This window comes from Pelophylax lessonae (genome assembly GCF_965119305.1).
Source record: "Pelophylax lessonae genome assembly, chromosome: 9".
In the NCBI taxonomy this organism is placed as follows: domain Eukaryota; kingdom Metazoa; phylum Chordata; class Amphibia; order Anura; family Ranidae; genus Pelophylax; species Pelophylax lessonae.
Genome location: NC_138776.1, coordinates 58202389 through 58220687, shown reverse-complemented (window position 1 = coordinate 58220687; position 18299 = coordinate 58202389). Strand labels below are relative to the sequence as shown.

General features: G+C 43.9%; 1 protein-coding gene across 1 annotated transcript in view; it reads right to left on the bottom strand.

The window, feature by feature from the left end:
- Window positions 1–376: 376 nt before the first annotated feature.
- KCNK18 (potassium two pore domain channel subfamily K member 18) overlaps window positions 377–18299 on the bottom strand; it is a gene marked incomplete at its 5' end in the record, with an annotated part of 33817 nt that continues 15894 nt past the window's right edge. Inside the window, 2 exons of the mRNA XM_082269215.1 lie at window positions 377–1307; window positions 6528–6644. Of these exons, the coding sequence (XP_082125341.1) occupies window positions 505–1307; window positions 6528–6644 (920 nt within the window). The 3' untranslated portion in view covers window positions 377–504. The remainder of the gene's footprint in view (window positions 1308–6527; window positions 6645–18299) is intronic.

Genomic DNA, 18299 nt, shown 5'->3' with positions numbered 1-18299 from the left:
AAACATGGCAAAAAAAGAAAAAAAAAATGACCATGGCCTTTTACTATTCTCTAATCTATCCGGGATAAAATAAAAAAAATACTTTTGGCTTTAGATGCACTTTAAATGTGAGCGATAGAAGATCCCTTTTACAACTGTGCATGCTGGGTAATCTTCCTGTAAACTGTAAATGTTAAACTGTAAAACCCGTTTTGAAGAAGAGAACAATGGAAAACTATCTGAAAATTCCAAATTTCCAGCTTGATGACTTTTGTTGTGTTTATAACATGACAACAAATAGGAACTTTGATAGCTGCCAGTGTTCTCAGACAAGAAATCTGGAATCAAAGAGAATTCATTGACTTTTTCTCGGCAGCCATTTTGAAAAAACGATTTTTAAAAACGATTTTAATTGTTTGGGCAGGTTTGATGTTCGCATATGTTTTGTCTCTGTCTCTATTAAACATGGCTGCCTGTGTTGTCCGACCTTCTTTTGGTATGTTCATGCTCTGTTCAACCTCTGTTTTAAGATTGGTCTTTTGTTGAGCTCATCTGGGTGTTTCTTCCCCTGACGCAGATAAAGCACTTCTTATACACGCAGACCAAGCGGTTCTGCATCAGTTTAAATGCCATGCAGATAATGGCCATGCCAACCACCGTGTACACAGACAGCAACAGGAAATAATTTGGGTGATCAGGAAAAACGTCACCGAAACCGATTGTGGTTAGCGTGATGAAGCAAAAATAAAAAGCTTCTAGTCTGTCCCATTCCTCCCACACCGGGAGGATGAATGCGCCAAGCATGATGTAAGCAACTACAATGAAGATAATGAGCGGAACTGGAACGTCCAGATGGTCAACCTCCTCCCCTAGATTGTCAAAGTTGAAAAAGGCAGAGTTAGACATCGGCTTAATGTCCAGATCGGGGCAAGAGTGACATCTCTTCCAGGGGCTTCTTAAAGGCAGCTCGCTCCGATTCTCCTTGATGATGATCAATTCAAAGATGTCAATATTGCGCAATTGCATGTAACGACTCTTCACCATGGCCTGGCTCTTTAGCACATCTGTCAGGTTAAGGGGCTCCTTGACAGTCAGGTGACTGTCCAGGGTGGACTGTGTGCTGGATTTGTTAGAATGGCTGGAGAAGGTACGGAAGTTGTTGGGCACTTTGCATTTGCGCTGGAAATATTTAAAAGTCTTCGACAGAAAGCCGGCCAGAATGTCTCCTAAGTCAGTCAGCACCATTAACATGAGCGGTATGCCGATTGCAGCGTACACCATACATACGATCCTTCCCGCTGTGGTGATGGGAGTCAGGTTCCCGTAACCTAGACAAGAGAGAAAATAAATTAACAGGAGAAAAACGATGGACACCAAGAACCAAGGCAGACGGATGTAAAACTAGAGACATAGTCAGCGCGGGGACAATGTCACCTATAGCCCAGGGCTAACATTTTAAACTGCACCTCCCAAGATGTATGAGCATTAAATAACAGTAAAAATCCCCCCCCTTCAAAAAAAAAAAAAGGGCACTAATCTGCATCATTACCCCTAAGCATAAAATTCCCCTTCTCCCAGTACAAATCTGCCCTCCTGCTGAATCCCCCCCTTCCCAAAACAAATCTCTGCCCCCTCCATCCCCCAAATCCCCACAACACAATTGCACCCCCCACAAAAAAAACACTCCCCCTAGCACAAATCTCTGCCCCTATCCCCTATATCCGCCCAACACAAATGCACCCCAAAAAAAAAAAAAAATCACCCCTCCTAGCACAAATCCGCCACCCCTGCAACCCCTCAATTTTCCCTTCCGAGTACACATTCTCTCCCCCCTACTCCAAATCCCCCTCCTAGCACAAACATCCCCCCTCCTAGCACATACACCCACCAATCATTCCTACTAGCACAAATCCCCCCCCCCCCCAAAAAAAAATATGTATTCCCCTCCTAGCACAAATCCCGTCCCACTTTACTACAGTATATCACCTCTTTTACCACAAACCCCCTAAATTGACCCTCCTAGAACAAATACCTCCCCCCTCATCTGCGGTGCCCCCCTAACTCACATATCTCCAGAGTGCCCAGGGCAAACGCCCCTCCTCCCCTTATTCCCCCTTCTGCCCCCAAATTCCTCCTCCAAACACAAATCTCCACCCCCTCAATCTCCATGCGGTGCCCCCCTACCTCACATATTACCACAGTGCCCAGGGCAGCGGCCCCCTCCTCCCCACCCCTTGCCCCAGCCCTGGATACAGAAATGTCAAATTCCCAATAAAACAGTCTTTTTTATTGTTATAGAGTGTTTTATAACCTTTTTTCAGTCAAGGAACCCTTAACAATTCTGCACAATTTCGAGGTACCCTATTCCAATATGTAAAAAATGAAGCGAATAGTTTTACATAAACATCCACACACGTAGGAATGTTAGAGGTGACTTATTCTTCCAAAGCAAATACACCTTTGCACACTGGTACTGATTAGTATTCCAATATGGCTCTTCTCCATCAGCTTCTCTCTCTCATTCTGCTAATGTGCCCCAGTGCTAATGGAGGGGGGTAGGGGTGGGGTAAACAAGGAAGCTGTGCAGGCACCCTTTGTCTTTCTTATCAACCAATGACATGACTGGTTGTTAGGACGCCGGCAGCTAAAGGTTGTAATGGTACACAATGAAAACCTGTGGCTTTGTGTGACCAAAAGGCAGGCTTCATTCACCCGCTGGTTTGTATACAATTTTTGAACATTTTTTTGCCATTTTGCCAAAGGCACCCCAAAAGAAACCTGAAGACACCCTTGTTGAAAAAGGCTGTTATAGATTATCTAAACCCCAAACCTTCTGAATGAATTGGGGATTGGCTAGAACCACTCTTTTTTTCTTTGTGTCCTATTAGGGAGATTTCCTTTTTTCTCCCTGTCCCAGAGACACAACAGGAAGTGAAAAGAAATCTCTCCAAAGTAAATGGAAATCCTAACTTAGGCCTCTTTCACACAAGTAGCCAGAGGGGGACAGTAAAAACAGCCATGCCCCCAACCACCCACTTAAAGTCTACAATACAGCTGGAGGGGGGTGTTCACATGCCAAATTAAATGCAGTCACATGGCAAATTTGATGCAGCATGTCAACTTGACAGAAAGCACCATCTGTAAAACCGCTTGCCAACCGTATACTGTAAATATATGGCAGCAAGGCGGCTCTCCTGGGCAGGATCACCTACCTAGTGCTTAATCCAGCACTTCCAGGTCTGAGGCATGCACACGCCACCAACGACCCGCTCCTGCTGTGATTGGACACAGCAGGAGCCAATCTGTGGGACTGACAGACTCAATGTCTGCCAGGACCCGCTGATCGTTAGGGACACAAGCAGAATAGTGGTAAACAAGGCAGACTGCCTTTCGGTCAGTAGGGAAGGTATTGATCCTGTGTTTCTGCAAAGCAGGAACACGGATCTCTAACTTCCTATAGTAAAAGCACCTCCCACACAGTAACCAAGCACATTTTAGGCACACAGTTAACCCCCTGATCACCCCTGATGTTAACGCTTTCCCAGCCAGTGTCATTAGTACAGTGACAGTGCATATTTTTAGCATTGATCACTGTATTGGTGTCACTTGTTTCCAAAAAAGTGTCAGTTTGTGTCCGATTTGTCTGCTGCAATATTGCAGTCCCGCTATATGTCACTGATCACTGCCATTACTAGTAAAAATAAATAAATAAAAATTCTATAAACCTATCCCATCGTTTGTAAACGCTATAACTTTTGCGCAAACCCATCAATATGCGCTAATGGCCGCCATACATGGGAATTTTCTTTTGAGAATCTTATCTAAGAATTTTTGTTTGGGCTGCAACAACGGCCGATTTTCGTGTGGCCATTGAGTTTAAATGATAGGGCATGTTGGTCATTTTTTTTAAAAACAAGTGATTTTCTAATCAATGATGGGAGAATTGTGTGAGAAATATAATAAAAAAAGAAATGCTCATGAGCACAAGAAAAGAAGAGTCCTGGAAAGAAAAGAAAATTCTCAGAAAGAAAAGAAGATTCCTGGCCATAAAAATTTTTTTCTGTAGCAACATGAGGTGAAATTGGAGGCTTGATTGGTCGAATTCCGAATTCAATGGTGGCATCATCAGATCACATAGTGCAAGAAATTTCTGATTTTCGAAAGAAAATTTGTTGAAAGATCTATTTGTGGGGAAATAAACGACAAATTTTATTTGGGTAGAGTGTCACATGACTGTGCAATTGTCAGTTAAAGTAACACAGTGCCATATCACAAAAAAATGGCCTAGTCATGAAGGGGGGAAAACCTTCCGGAGCTGAAGTGGTTAAACTCAGCCATTTAAGTAAATTGGGCTGCGCTACAAACACAAGTTAAAGTGATTGTAATGTCTAGTTTTTTTTTTCCTAAAAAATAAGTAAACATGTTATACTTGCCTGCTCTGTTGCAGTGGATTTGCACAGAGCAGCCCGGATCCTCCTCTTCTCGGGTCCCTCTTCGGCTCTCCTGGCCACTCCCTCCTGTTCAGTGCCCCCAAAGCAAGCAGCTTGCTATGGGGCACCCAAGCCGAGTCACAGCTCCCTGTATCTATTTAGACATTGAGCCCCGACCCAGCCCTGCCCCCTTTCTCCCCTGATTGGCTAGATGAATTTGATTGACAGCAGCAGCTTGCTATGAGGGCACCCGAGCCGAGCTGCAGCTTTGTGTGTCCATTCAGACACAGAGCAGCCGTTTGGTCCTGCCCCTCTCTTTCCTGACTGGCTAACTGACTTTGACAGCGTGGTAGTCAGTGGCGCCACTGCTGTGTCTCAGCCAATCAGGAAGGAGAATCTCAATCGACTGAGACACTTGTGGACATCATGGACAGAGAGGGAGATTAGGTAAGTGTTAGGGGGGCTGCTGCATGCATTAGAATGCATTAAGATACAGAAAAACCTTCTTCCTTTACAACTCCTTAAGGTCCCTTTCACACTTGTGCGACTTGTAATGCGATTTTCGGACTGCAAAATCGCATGACAAGTCGTTCTCCATTATTTCCAATGATTACCGTTCATATCTGTGCGACTTGAAGTTGCACCGACTTCAAAGTAGCCCCTGCACTACTTTGGCATGATTTTAAAGCGTTTTGAGGTCCAAAGACATTCAAGCCCAGTCAAACTCGCGTCAAATCGCGGCAACAAGGTCGTGGCAAAATTGCAGTTTAATCGTGTGACTTTGAAGTCGCACAAGTGTGAAAGGAGCCTTAAACGATTGGTTGTGGCACATAAGTCCCATTGTAGGTCCTCATTCACATGGACATACTTAAGTGTACATTTGTGTGAAGGGCTGTCTTTGCCCACGTAGGATGCACAGGTGTTTTATGCATCTGCGTTGGTCCCCGAACACAGACAGTGTGCATTCAGAAACGTGCACATGCACGGCTGTAAAAAAAAAAAAAGACCCCCAAAAACCAGGCGTTTGGGAAGTGTCAGGATCACCACATTAAAGAGGAAATAAAGTTTGCCTTTTTATTCATACCTATGGATAAGCCTATAATAAAGCTTACCTGTAGTTCCAGTAAATACCTCTTAACTACTTAAAGCAGAGTTCCACCCTGGTTATACATTTTTTAATAAAAATACCCCCGGGACAGTCAGGGCTAGCACATTCCACAATGGCTAGCCTCTGATCTGTCCCGGGTTGCACTTACCTTTTGGGAGAAATACTTACCTTGAAAATGTCCAGCGCTGCCATCTCAGGTGTGGGCAGCTTGAAGCCAGTGCGATCCTCTTCCGCGTCCTCTTCCTTCTTCTTCGGTCCCACGATGCACTGCACCGGCCCGTCACTTCTGGTGCGCGCGCGTCATCCCTCCACAGCTTCTGGGCATGCCCAGAAGCTGTTTAGAAGTGAATGACGCACGCTCCCCGGAAGTGACGTCGGGGCCGGTGCAGGCGCAATGATTCCTGGGAGCGATGACGTTCAGCTCCCAGGAATCATTGCAAAAGCCAGGAAGTGACGAATCGCCGTGGCCGCCGAGGGGAGGAAGAAGGAAGTAAGGTGAGTATATTTTCTCTACAAGGTAAGTAAAAAAAAAAAAAAAAAAAATTGCAATTATCCATTTGTTTTTCAGATGACCCGGAGCGAGAAGATGGAGGTAAGTATAAATTTTGGGTGGAACTCCACTTTAAGGACCAAGCCCATTTCTGACTCATGTTGTTTACAAGTTAAAATCAGTATTTTTTGCTATAAAATTACTTAGAACTCCCAAACATTTTATATATACAGTATATATATATATATATATGTATGTGTGTGTATATATATATTTTTTTAGCAAAGACTATTTTTTGTCATGCGGTATTTGTGCAGCAGCTCACATGGGCTGGAGAGGTAACCGGTAACAATGGCAGAACCACATCAGGCCACAGGCCTGGGAAACTTGCTAGATGTATGGCCAGTTTAGGAGGGGTGGTTAGATTACCACTACCGCTTCTCTTCCAATTTCATATATTTACTTGCCATTGACATAACAATGATTGGAGCGCACTTGCAGTGTGTGATATATCACTTACCAACAGTAGTGATGACGGTGCAGCAGAAGAACAGGGAGTTTAGGAAGGTCCAATTCCCTCTATTCCTCACATATGGAGCAATGAGAAGTCTAGAGTCGTTCTTAAAACTTTCTTCATCTGGAGAGAGAACAGAAGAGAGGAGATGTGATAGTATTGGACAATATGGGGACACAATGCTGGGGATGAGAGAACAAAAGGGACATCAGCAGAGTCAAAGGAGGGATTGTTTTCAAGGACAACTCCTCTATGAGCTGATATTTCGGCTTAGTGTAATTGTAGGGATGGATTGGTAAGGGGGTGCGGGAGAGGGAGGGGGCATTTGCCACAACAATGTATTTGGATGGCAGCCCAGGGTGGAGACCTTCTGCCATTACAACACTTGGGAAGTGAGGAAGTTTTCCATTACTGATTTCATTTGTAGCCTTAAGATGTCATGTGACCTAAAGGAGCTATACAAGGTTTTAGCTTTAGGTAAATTTTAAAGAATTAACATAACCCATGTGTTATCATGTATTCATTACACTAAACAGGAACAAATTTGCAGGACAAAACCATTTTTTAGGAGGGGCAAAGACAATCTAATGCAAGGGAAACTTACCATTGTGGGAGGGGCAAAGACAATCTACTGCAGGAAAAGCTCCACCGTTGTGGGAGGAGCAGAGACACAAACTACTGCAGGGAAATCGCACCATTGTGGGAGGGGCAGAGACACAAACTACTGTCTACATTCCGTGATGGCTGCATGGGATTTCTCATTATGGGTGTCCTGGTGGTGAAAACAGTAGACAATGCCCGTGTAATGTGTGTTGCAATAACCACTTGCAGTCTCCGTCAGTATGCCTATGTGACAGGTTGACAACTAAGAAGCACAAACGGGAGACAGAGACAGTGTTGTCACCCTAAAACCGGAAATGCATGAACAAGGAGCTTCATGGCAAGATCACTAGGGATTATTTTAATATAAACTGCAGATTTAAAGCGATTGAAAATGACAATGTAACACCCCCCTGACCTCCAGAAGCGTGGCCGACCCCTAGAGACAGGGAGGGCTGACATTTTTCCTTAGGTGCAGGTTGCTAGGCATGGTGGGGGGTGTACAATGTAGACAGTTGAAGAAAAGATGGGTGCCAGTCACTTTTATACTGAACAAAGGTGAGTTTATTACTCATGATAGCAATTCAGGGAGAGAGGGGTAGAGCACAAGACGACCTAAGTCGAATAAAACAGCAGACTAGCAGGCTGGCAGACTCCTTAGACAAGAATAGAAAAAGGTAGACAGCAGTACAGAAAAAGAGCCTTTAAACTGAAACCAGCAATCTGTACTTTTGTAGCAACAACTGTCTGTAGTGTATTAACACAGACCAGGCTGTACAGGTTGCTTCTTTATTCACTGCACATCAGCATGCAACTAACTTCAGCCACACCCAGCTCCCAGACATATACATAATTGTAACATTTTGCAGACAGCAACTTAACCCGTTGCTTACCATACTACGTTCCCTCCTCTCTTTGAATAAAACATAACATGCACAACGTATTAATAAGATTAACAACATGCATGGATGAACAACTAAAAATTTAAACTATAAACTCCTGACTATACACATAGTCCTTAAGGTAGGCCGGTGGATTTGTTGCTCGTTTTTCTCTTGGCCATTTCGATGTGGATGGTTGTGGATTGAAGTCTGGATCACTGGCAGTATCATCACTACTCTTTGCCTGTTCGCCATCTTCCGATACTTGACCTTCTGACTCAATAAATTTCTTCACAAATGAGGAATTACGCACTTTTGTGTGTCCATCTAAATCCTCTAAAACCACTTGAGTACCTCTTTTCTCCTTTACAACATAAGGCTCAGGTTCAAAGGACGGAGCCAGTTTGTTAAACCGATCATTTTGAAGCAACACCTTATCACCCTGTTGAAGGCCACTAGGTTGACAATGGCGGCGGTGGTTTGCATACTGTTCAGCCCGGATCTTCCTTTCCTCATCAATATGCCGAAAAGGTTTCTGACTCGTAGGAGGACCCCCAATGTCTGGCAAATTTGTCCTGAATTTGCGACCACAAAGAAGTTCCGCAGGACTAACGCCAGTGACAGTATGTGGAGTTGTGCGATAAGCCAAAAGAAAAACGCCACAGTTCCTTTTTCCAGTCTCTTCTCTCTAAATGAGCAATCCGCAAAGCTTTCAGCAAGGTTCGATTCTGGCATTCCACTTCCCCGTTAGCCTGTGGCCAGTATGGAGTTGTACGATGATGTTCAATAGCATTTGATTTCAGATAATCCTGAAATTCCTGAGAAGTAAATTGGGCACCATTATCACTCACAATCCGTTTAGGCAACCCATGAGATGCAAAAATGCTCTTCAACCCCTCAATTACAGTTGATGATGTAGCTTTAGTGAGAACTACCACCTCTTTCCACCTTGAATAATAGTCCACAACAACTAAAAGATGGTGTCCAGATGGAATGTCACACAGATCAATGGCTAAATCTTCCCATGGTCCCTCAGGTAGAACAGTGTGAGTTACTGGTTCTGGTTTAGGTTTGCTGCCCACCAACTGACATGCTCGACATGAAGAAACCAAACGTTCCACATCCTTGTCAATTCCTGGCCACCAGACTTTCTCACGTAATCTTTGTTTGGTGCGTACAATGCATTGATGGCCCTCATGGGCTAAATGTAATGTACGTTTCCGTAAGTCTTTAGTCATCACAATACGATTGCCACGTAGAACTAGTTGTCCTGTAATACTCAGCTCTTGTTTGATTCTGTGATAGCTTGGGTCACAATCCACCCAAACCCCTTGTCTTACACATTTTCTCAACCGAGCAATTTCCGGATCCACAGATGACAATTCTTCAACCTCCCGCGGTGTCAATGCCTGAGGCATGGCGTTAGTAGCCACAAAACGAATGTACTCTTCTGCCAGGTTATGAACAGGTGCAGAAGACTGAGGCAATCTGGAAAGTGCATCTGCCGCATTAGTCGGTCCAGGTCTGTACCGCACTGTAAAGCGATATGGTAACAATCTGAGAACCCATCTCTCAATTCTGGCGGATGGTTTTGAGCGTGGCGAATATATCACTTCCAGAGGCTTGTGGTCTGTGATGATTTCAAAATCAAGGCCGTAGAGATAGGTGTGAAACCTTTCACATCCCCAAACAACAGCCAAAGCTTCTTTCTCGGTCTGAGAATAACGTCTCTCTACATCAGTGAGGGATCTGCTTGCATACTGAATAGGCCTGTATTTGCCTGTGCATTGTCTCTGAACCAAGATGGCGCCTAACCCCACAGGGCTAGCATCGACAATAACTTGGGTGTGTGCAGTAGGATTGAAATAAGCCAAAGTTGTGGCGCAAGTCAGCCGTCTCTTAAGTTCATCAAATGCACCTTGTTCCAAAAAGCCCCACTTCCAAGGGACTGCTTTGCGAGTCAACACTCTCAAAGGTTCACTGACAGTCGCCATATCTGGAATAAACTTGGCACAGTAATTCACTAGCCCAAGAAAACTGCGTACTTCTGCAGGGTTTTCAGGATTTCTGGCATCAGACACAGCTTTAATTTTACAGTCCTCCGGACCAATGCCCCTGTCAGACAGCACATGGCCCATAAAAGTCATTTTATTCATTTGAAATGTGCATTTCTTCTCATTTAATGTTAACCCTTTCTCCTTCAAGCGATTTAGCACTGCACAGAGACGTTCATCGTGCTCCTGTGTGTTTGTTCCCCACACAATTATATCATCAGAAATGTTATGCGTGCCTTCACAACCATGTAGCACTTGCTGAATCACATGTTGATAGGCCTCCGGTGCGGACGATACGCCAAACATCAACCTCTTGTATCTAAAAAGACCTTTATGGCTTGCAAATGTAGTGATGACTCTAGATGCTGGGGTCAATTCAATCTGATGATAACCCCATTTCAAATCCAGTTATTCCTATTATTATAGGTAGGTTTGGAGACTGTATTGACAGATGCAGTGTTCTTGGTTTCAATATGCAGAGCCTGGAGCTCAGACAGTTCAATGGCTCTTGCAATCTCCTGCAGACTAGTAAGTGTGAGACTAGGTTCTCTCAATAATCTCCTCCTGAGGTGCACAGATGTGCATTTCTCTATGACCTGATCTCTGATTATCTCCTCAGTTACAGTCCCAAAATCACAAGACTTTGCCAGATATTTCAGCCTAGTCACATAACTGTCTGTGGTTTCTCCCAGTTCTTGCACAGCCTGTCTAAACTTATATCTTTCATAGGGAATATTTTTCTTTGGCTCAAAGTACTCACTCAGTCTATTCATGGCTGTCTCATAGTCTGAATCTTCCCCTGTTGCTCCCAGGGTTTCAAAAATGTCCTGAACTTGAGGTCCAGCTAGATGCAGCAGCATGGCTCTCTTCTGAGCAGGTGCAGTCACTCCTGTGGCTATAACATAGAGCTGAAATCCCTTCTTCCACTTGTCCCAGCGCTGTGAGAGACTAGTGTGGTCTCCAGACACATCAAACGGTCCGATAGCCGGTAAATCCAGAAAGCTAGCCATCCTCGTTGCCAAAATGTAGTGTATTAACACAGACCAGGCTGTACAGGTTGCTTCTTTATTCACTGCACATCAGCATGCAACTAACTTCAGCCACACCCAGCTCCCAGACATATACATAATTGTAACATTTTGCAGACAGCAACTTAACCCGTTGCTTACCATACTACACTGTCTCCTATAGCAACTGAAAAAGAACTCACAAAACAGAAGGAAAGGATTTTCTGGATGATTCTGTATTGACCCTTTCCCAGGCTCTCCATGGTTTCCCCTGTCCATGGCAGAGTAACCTGTGGTATGTCATCTCAGGTCTCCATACTTTCCTTCATGCCTCCAGTCCAAAAAGCAGGCTCTGCCTTGCAGAGACTTGAGCTCATGGCTAGGCCTTAGGGTTTAGACCTACCCAGAGCAGCAGTTGTTCCTCACACATCCACACCAGACCAAGGTCTGGATAGGAGGACCCTGATCCCCTGACTTCCTCCAAATATGTACTCTCTCCGAGCATGCTCATTGGCCATGAAACTCCTCCTGATTGCCTGAGAAAAGTATGCATATTCATAACCTAGCGTCACTGTAGCTCATCATACTAATGCCAAAGATAACTTAGTTACCTAGTTAGCCAGGTTTAAAAAAGACACAAGTCCATCTGGCTCAACCAATAAAAAACAAATAACAGTAAAGAAAACCCAACCATACAATCCCATATACACAATCCTATACCCACAGTTGATCCAGAGGAAGGCGAAAAAACCCCAGCAAAGCATGATCCAATTTGCTGCAGCAGAAAAATGATTCCTGCCTGATCCCCAGAGAGACAATCGAATATTCCCTGGATCAACTTTACCTATAAATACACTGAACAAAATTATAGACGCAACACTTTTGTTTTTGCCCCATTTTTCATGAGCTGAACTCAAAGATCTAAGACTTTTTCTATGTACAAAAAATGCCTATTTCTCTCAAATATTGTTCACAAATCTGTCTAAATCTGTGTTAGTGAGCACTTCTCCTTTGCCCAGATAATCCATCCACCTCACAGGTGTGGCATATCAAGATGCTGATTAGACAGCATGATTATTGCACAAGTGTGCCTTAGGCTGGCCACAATAAAAGGCCACTCTAAAATGTGGCAGAAGTGTTGTGTTTATAATTTTGTTCGGTGTATTAGTACCCATTTGTATTATGTACACCTAGGAAAGAATTCAGGCCTTTTTTAAAGCAATCTACTGAGCTAGGCAGAACCACCTCTGGAGGGAGTATATTCCACATTTTCACAGCTCTTACGGTGAAGAAACCTTTCCGTATTTGGAAACGAAATTGGTTTTCCTCTAGGAGTAAACAGTGCCCCCTTGTCCTCTGTGTTGACCTTAAAGTGAATAACTTAGTATTTTTGAGGATTAATTTTATTATTGAACAACAACCATGTTCTCAATGAACCCAAAAAACTCATTAATATCAAAGCTGACTATTTTTGGAAGTAGTTTTTAGTTTGTTTTTAGTTTTAGCTATTTTAGGGGGATATCTGTGTGTGCAGGTGACTATTACTGTGCATAATTATTAGGCAACTTAACAAAAATCAAATATACAGTATACCCATTTCAATTATTTATTTTTACCAGTGAAACCAATATAACATCTCAACATTCACAAATATACATTTCTGACATTCAAAAACAAAACAAAAACAAATCAGTGACCAATATAGCCACCTTTCTTTGCAAGGACACTCAAAAACCTCCCATCCATGGATTCTGTCAGTGTTTTGATCTGTTCACCATCAACATTGCGTGCAGCAGCAACCACAGCCTCCCAGACACTGTTCAGAGAGGTGTACTGTTTTCCCTCCTTGTAAATCTCACATTTGATGATGGACCACAGGTTCTCAATGGGGTTCAGATCAGGTGAACAAGGAGGCCATGTCATTAGCTTTTCTTCTTTTATACCCTTTCTTGCCAGCCACGCTGTGGAGTACTTGGACGCGTGTGATGGAGCATTGTCCTGCATGAAAATCATGTTTTTCTTGAAGGATGCAGACTTCTTCCTGTACCACTGCTTGAAGAAGGTGTCTTCCAGAAACTGGCAGTAGGACTGGGAGTTGAGCTTGACTCCATCCTCAACCCGAAAAGGCCCCACAAGCTCATCTTTGATGATACCAGCCCAAACCAGTACTCCACCTCCACCTTGCTGGCGTCTGAGTCGGACTGGAGCTCTCTGCCCTTTACCAATCCAGCCACGGGCCCATCCATCTGGCCCATCAAGACTCACTCTCATTTCATCAGTCCATAAAACCTTTGAAAAATCAGTCTTGAGATATTTCTTGGCCCAGTCTTGACGTTTCAGCTTGTGTGTCTTGTTCAGTGGTGGTCGTCTTTCAGCCTTTCTTACCTTGGCCATGTCTCTGAGTATTGCACACCTTGTGCTTTTGGGCACTCCAGTGATGTTGCAGCTCTGAAATATGGCCAAACTGGTGGCAAGTGGCATCTTGGCAGCTGCACGCTTGACTTTTCTCAGTTCATGGGCTGTTATTTTGCGCCTTGGTTTTTCCACACGCTTCTTGCGACCCTGTTGACTATTTTGAATGAAATGCTTGATTGTTCGATGATCACGCTTCAGAAGCTTTGCAATTTTAAGAGTGCTGCATCCCTCTGCAAGATATCTCACTATTTTTGACTTTTCTGAGCCTGTCAAGTCCTTCTTTTGACCCATTTTGCCCAAGGAAAGGAAGTTGCCTAATAATTATGCACACCTGATATAGGGTGTTGATGTCATTAGACCACACCCCTTCTCATTACAGAGATGCACATCACCTAATATGCTTAATTGGTAGTAGGCTTTCGAGCCTATACAGCTTGGAGTAAGACAACATGCATAAAGAGGATGATGTGGTCAAAATACTCATTTGCCTAATAATTCTGCACTCCCTGTATATGGACCCCTTATGTATTTATACATGTTGATCATATCCCCCCTTAATCTCCTCTTCTTAAGAGAGAATAAATTCAGTCCCTCCAATCTTTTCTCATAGCTGAGATCCTCCATGCCTCTTATCAGTTTGGTTGCCCTTCTCTGCACTTTCTCCAGTTCCCCGATATCCTTTTTGAGAACTAGTGCTCAAAACTGAATTGCATATTACAGATGAGGTCTTACTAATGATTTGTACAGGGGCAAATTATCTCTCTCTCTCTCTGGAGTCCATGCTTCTGTTAATACAAGAAAGGACTTTGCTTGCTTTGTAAACCGCAGCTTGGCATTGCATGCTATTATTAAGCTTAGGATCTACCAGAACACCCGATCCTTCTCCACTATGGATTCCCCCAGTTCTACTCCCCCTAGTATGTATGATGCATGCATATTCTTAGTGCATAACTTTACATTTATCAACATTAAACCTCATTTGCCACAAAGTTGCCCAATGAAACAGTGCATTGAGGTCAGCTTGTAAGTTGGAGACATCCCGTAAGGAAGTTATTCCACTGCATAGCTTGGTGTCAACTTCAAAGACTGAAATGGTACTTTTAATCCCAGACCCTATATCATGTAAAAAGATATTAAAAAGTAAGGGTCCCAACACTGAACCTTGGGGTACACCACTGATAACCTTAGACCATTCCGAGTAAGAATCATTAACCACTACTCTGAATTCTATCTTTTATCCAATTTTCTATTTTTCTAACCTTCCACATTAGTCGTCTGTGGGCAGGGCTGTCTTACCGCATGGGCACGCTGGGAAGTTACCCGAGGGCCCAACCTGCCCAGCAACCCAGCCCCAGCAAAGCATTAGTTCCGACTCCCGTGTGCATCCCGCCGCCAAACTTAGCAGGTGACAAGCGCCTGTCAGCCCTGCACTGCTGTCAAGCCACTTGGGCCGTGGAGGGGGAGCCCACAACTGCAGGAATGCTTGTCCACCTACACAGAAACAGGCACACACAGGACAGTCAAGTCTGGCTCCCATCCATGTGTGTGTGTTCACCGGACCCAGCCGCCGAACTTGGAAGCTGTCATTAGCCTGGCACTGCTGTACCAATAAATATCGCCTTATGGATAATTTGCATTTTTATTCTCGTGGGTGATTGTGTAGGCAGGGCCCCAGTGCACTGCATTACCTGGGGGCCTATAATGCTCTTAAGATGGCACTGTGTGTGGGGAACTGTGTCAAACGCTTCTGGAAAATCCAAGTATATTACATCCGCAGCCACCCTTCTGTCCAAGGTTTTTCCTACCTTCTCATAAAAAGGAATCAAGTTTGTTTGACAACTTCTGTCTTTCATGAATCCATGCTGTCTGTTGCTTAAAATATTTTTTTCTAGCAAGAACTCATCTATGTGGTCTTTTATTAAACTCTCCAGTATCTTCCCGACTATAGAAGTTAAACGAACATGTCTATAGTTACTTGGCAAAGACTTTGATCCCTTTTTAAATATAGGCACCACATTGGCCCTTAGCCAATCCAGTGGTACTATTCCAGTCCTTAACGAGTCCCTAAAAAACAAAGGCTTTGAAATTACATTATTTGTTAAAAGCTGTTTGCTTATTATTTATAGCTTTTTAAACTTTGGCCCGTGAGCCACATAGGTTTTATTTTTAGCCTTATTGCCCATGGGAATATACTTTTCAGTAAATTTGCTGGGGGAGCACATTGCTGGGCATCTTTCCTTAAGGCTTCTTTCTCTAAGTGATTCTCAAATATTTTCTACAAGTGATATGCACTTCACTTGCACAATGCGAATATACACAGCACACTACACCAACAAGCACCAAACAGGCTGCAGGTGACCCTGTCTCTCTATTCAGCTCTTTGCACACTCTGTAACATGCACTCCCTACCACTCCTGCTGACAGTTGTGTCCTCTCTTCTCAAACTCACTCACCTTCACCCCTCTTCTTCACCCCACAGCTTATATGTATATATATATATATATATATATATATATATATATATATATATCACCCCGTCTTCTGTCCTCTCCCTATTACTGCTCCTACCAACTCTTGCTAATTTTACATCCACATACTGAGAAAATTTACAGGACTCTGGGGCATGTCCCTTCATATAAATCGCACTCCCACATTATCTCTCTCACCCTTCTCCTTGCCTCTGGTGACATATCCCCAAACCCAGGGCCTCCTTTTGGCTTTGCACTATGCTCCCACCACCCTACACCCTCTGCCAGCAGCTGCAACCCACAGAACCTAGTCTCCATTCCCCTTCTTCCCAATACCAGCCTCCCCTTCTCCTGTGCCCTCTGGAACGCTTGCTCTGTCTGTAACAAACTCACCTCCATCCACTACCTCGTCATCACAAATTCCTTTAACCTACTTGCCATCACCGAAAACCTGGCTTCATAATTCCGATACTACTTCTGCTTTCCTCTCCCATGACAGCCTTCTCTGGACTCACTCCCCTAGACCAGGTGGACAGAAAGGAGGTGGAGTGGGAATCCTTCTAGCCCCATACAGCACCTATCAGGTGCTTCACTCACCTCCCTCTTTTGAGGTGCATTGCATTCGTTTATTTTCTCCTGCTTCTTTGAGAATTACTGTCATCTACCGGCCCCCTGGACCAGTATCAACCTTCCTTGATGGCTTCTCTGCCTGGCTACCCTACTTTCTCTCTTCTGAAATCCCCACGATTATTCTTGGTGACTTCAACATCCCTGTTAATGCTAATACTACTACTGCTTCTAAACTTTTCAGGCCTAACCTCATCTCTTGACCTGAAGCAATGGATACAGGCTTCTACACACTCCACAGGCAACACCCTTGACCTTGTCTTCTCTTATCTATGCACTCCATGCAACCTCTCCAACAAACCTTTCCCACTCTCTACTCACCACCTTATTAGTTTTGCACTCTCCCTGTTTTCCAACTAATCTCCCTCCAGCCGCCTAACAGTTACCCGTAGAAACCTTCGCCACCTCAACCCTTCTATGCTTTACTCTGCTACTGACCATCTATATGACAAAATCTCACCCCTGTCATGCCCCAACCTAGCCACTTCCGTCTATAACAGCTCACTGTCATCCTCCCTAGACAAGCTCGCTCCCCCACTATACGCAGAATTTGGCCCCGACCGCTACAACCCTGGCAAACAGACGACACCAGATGTCTCAGAAAACGTGTCTGCTACCCCTCTTTGCCAATCCCTCCACTGGCTGCCACTCAACAAACAAATTAAATTCAAGTTACCAACCATAACTTTCAAAGCCATCCATAACTTGGAGCCCAGCTACATCACTAATCTGGTCTCAAAATACCAACCAACTCGTTCTCTTCATTCCTCCCAGGATCCCCTGCTCTCTAGCTCCCTTGTAACCACTTCCCATGCTTGCCTCAGGATTTCTCCCGAGCCTCTCCCATCCTCTGGAATGCTCTACCCCAATCTGCCCGACTATCTCCTACTTTGTCTACTTTCAGACGATCCCTGAAAAAAAAAATCTCTTCAGAGAAACCTATCTGGCATCCACCTAACAACTACTTTTATACTTTTATTTTCTCCATGAGCCCATCCCCCACAGTTATTACCTCTTTTATCTCTTGACCCTCCCTCTTCGATTGTAAGCTCTAATGAGCAGGGCCCTCTGATTCCTACTGTATTAAAGTGTATTGTATTTGTACTGTCTACCCTCAAGTTGTAAAGAGCTGCGTAAACTGTCGGCGCTATATAAATCCTATGTAATAATAATGATAATTTGCATACAGTCTTTTTGAAAAATTCTCATTTCTGTTCTGTGTTCATCAATGCCAATATTCCCTCCCAGTCTAAGTCCTGGAGAGCAGCCCTCATCGTTGGAAAATTTTCTCTCTTGTAGTTAAGTGTTTTTATATTTCCTGTATGCGTTTTTTGCTTACAGCTAACATTAAATAAAATGATATTATGGTCACTGCTACCCAGATGTAACAGAGCATCATTTCTAGTCAGGGCCTCAATAATCTGTACCATAAAATTTTCTTGTAATAGGTTTATACATTTTTCCCCTTTAACTGTCCCAGCAGTGCCATTACTCCAGGCAATGTCTGGGTAGTTAAAATCCCCCATTATTATCAGTGTCCCAGCCCTTGCAGTCCTTTCTGTCTGTGTCAGGAGCTGAGTCTCTGCCTCCTTATTAATACTGGGAGGTCTATATTAAACTCCAATGATAATCTTTGTATTACGCACACCCATGTGCATTTCCACCCATACTGCTTCAGACTCATCACACTCTCCATCAACTAGGTCCTCTTTCACAATCACTTTGA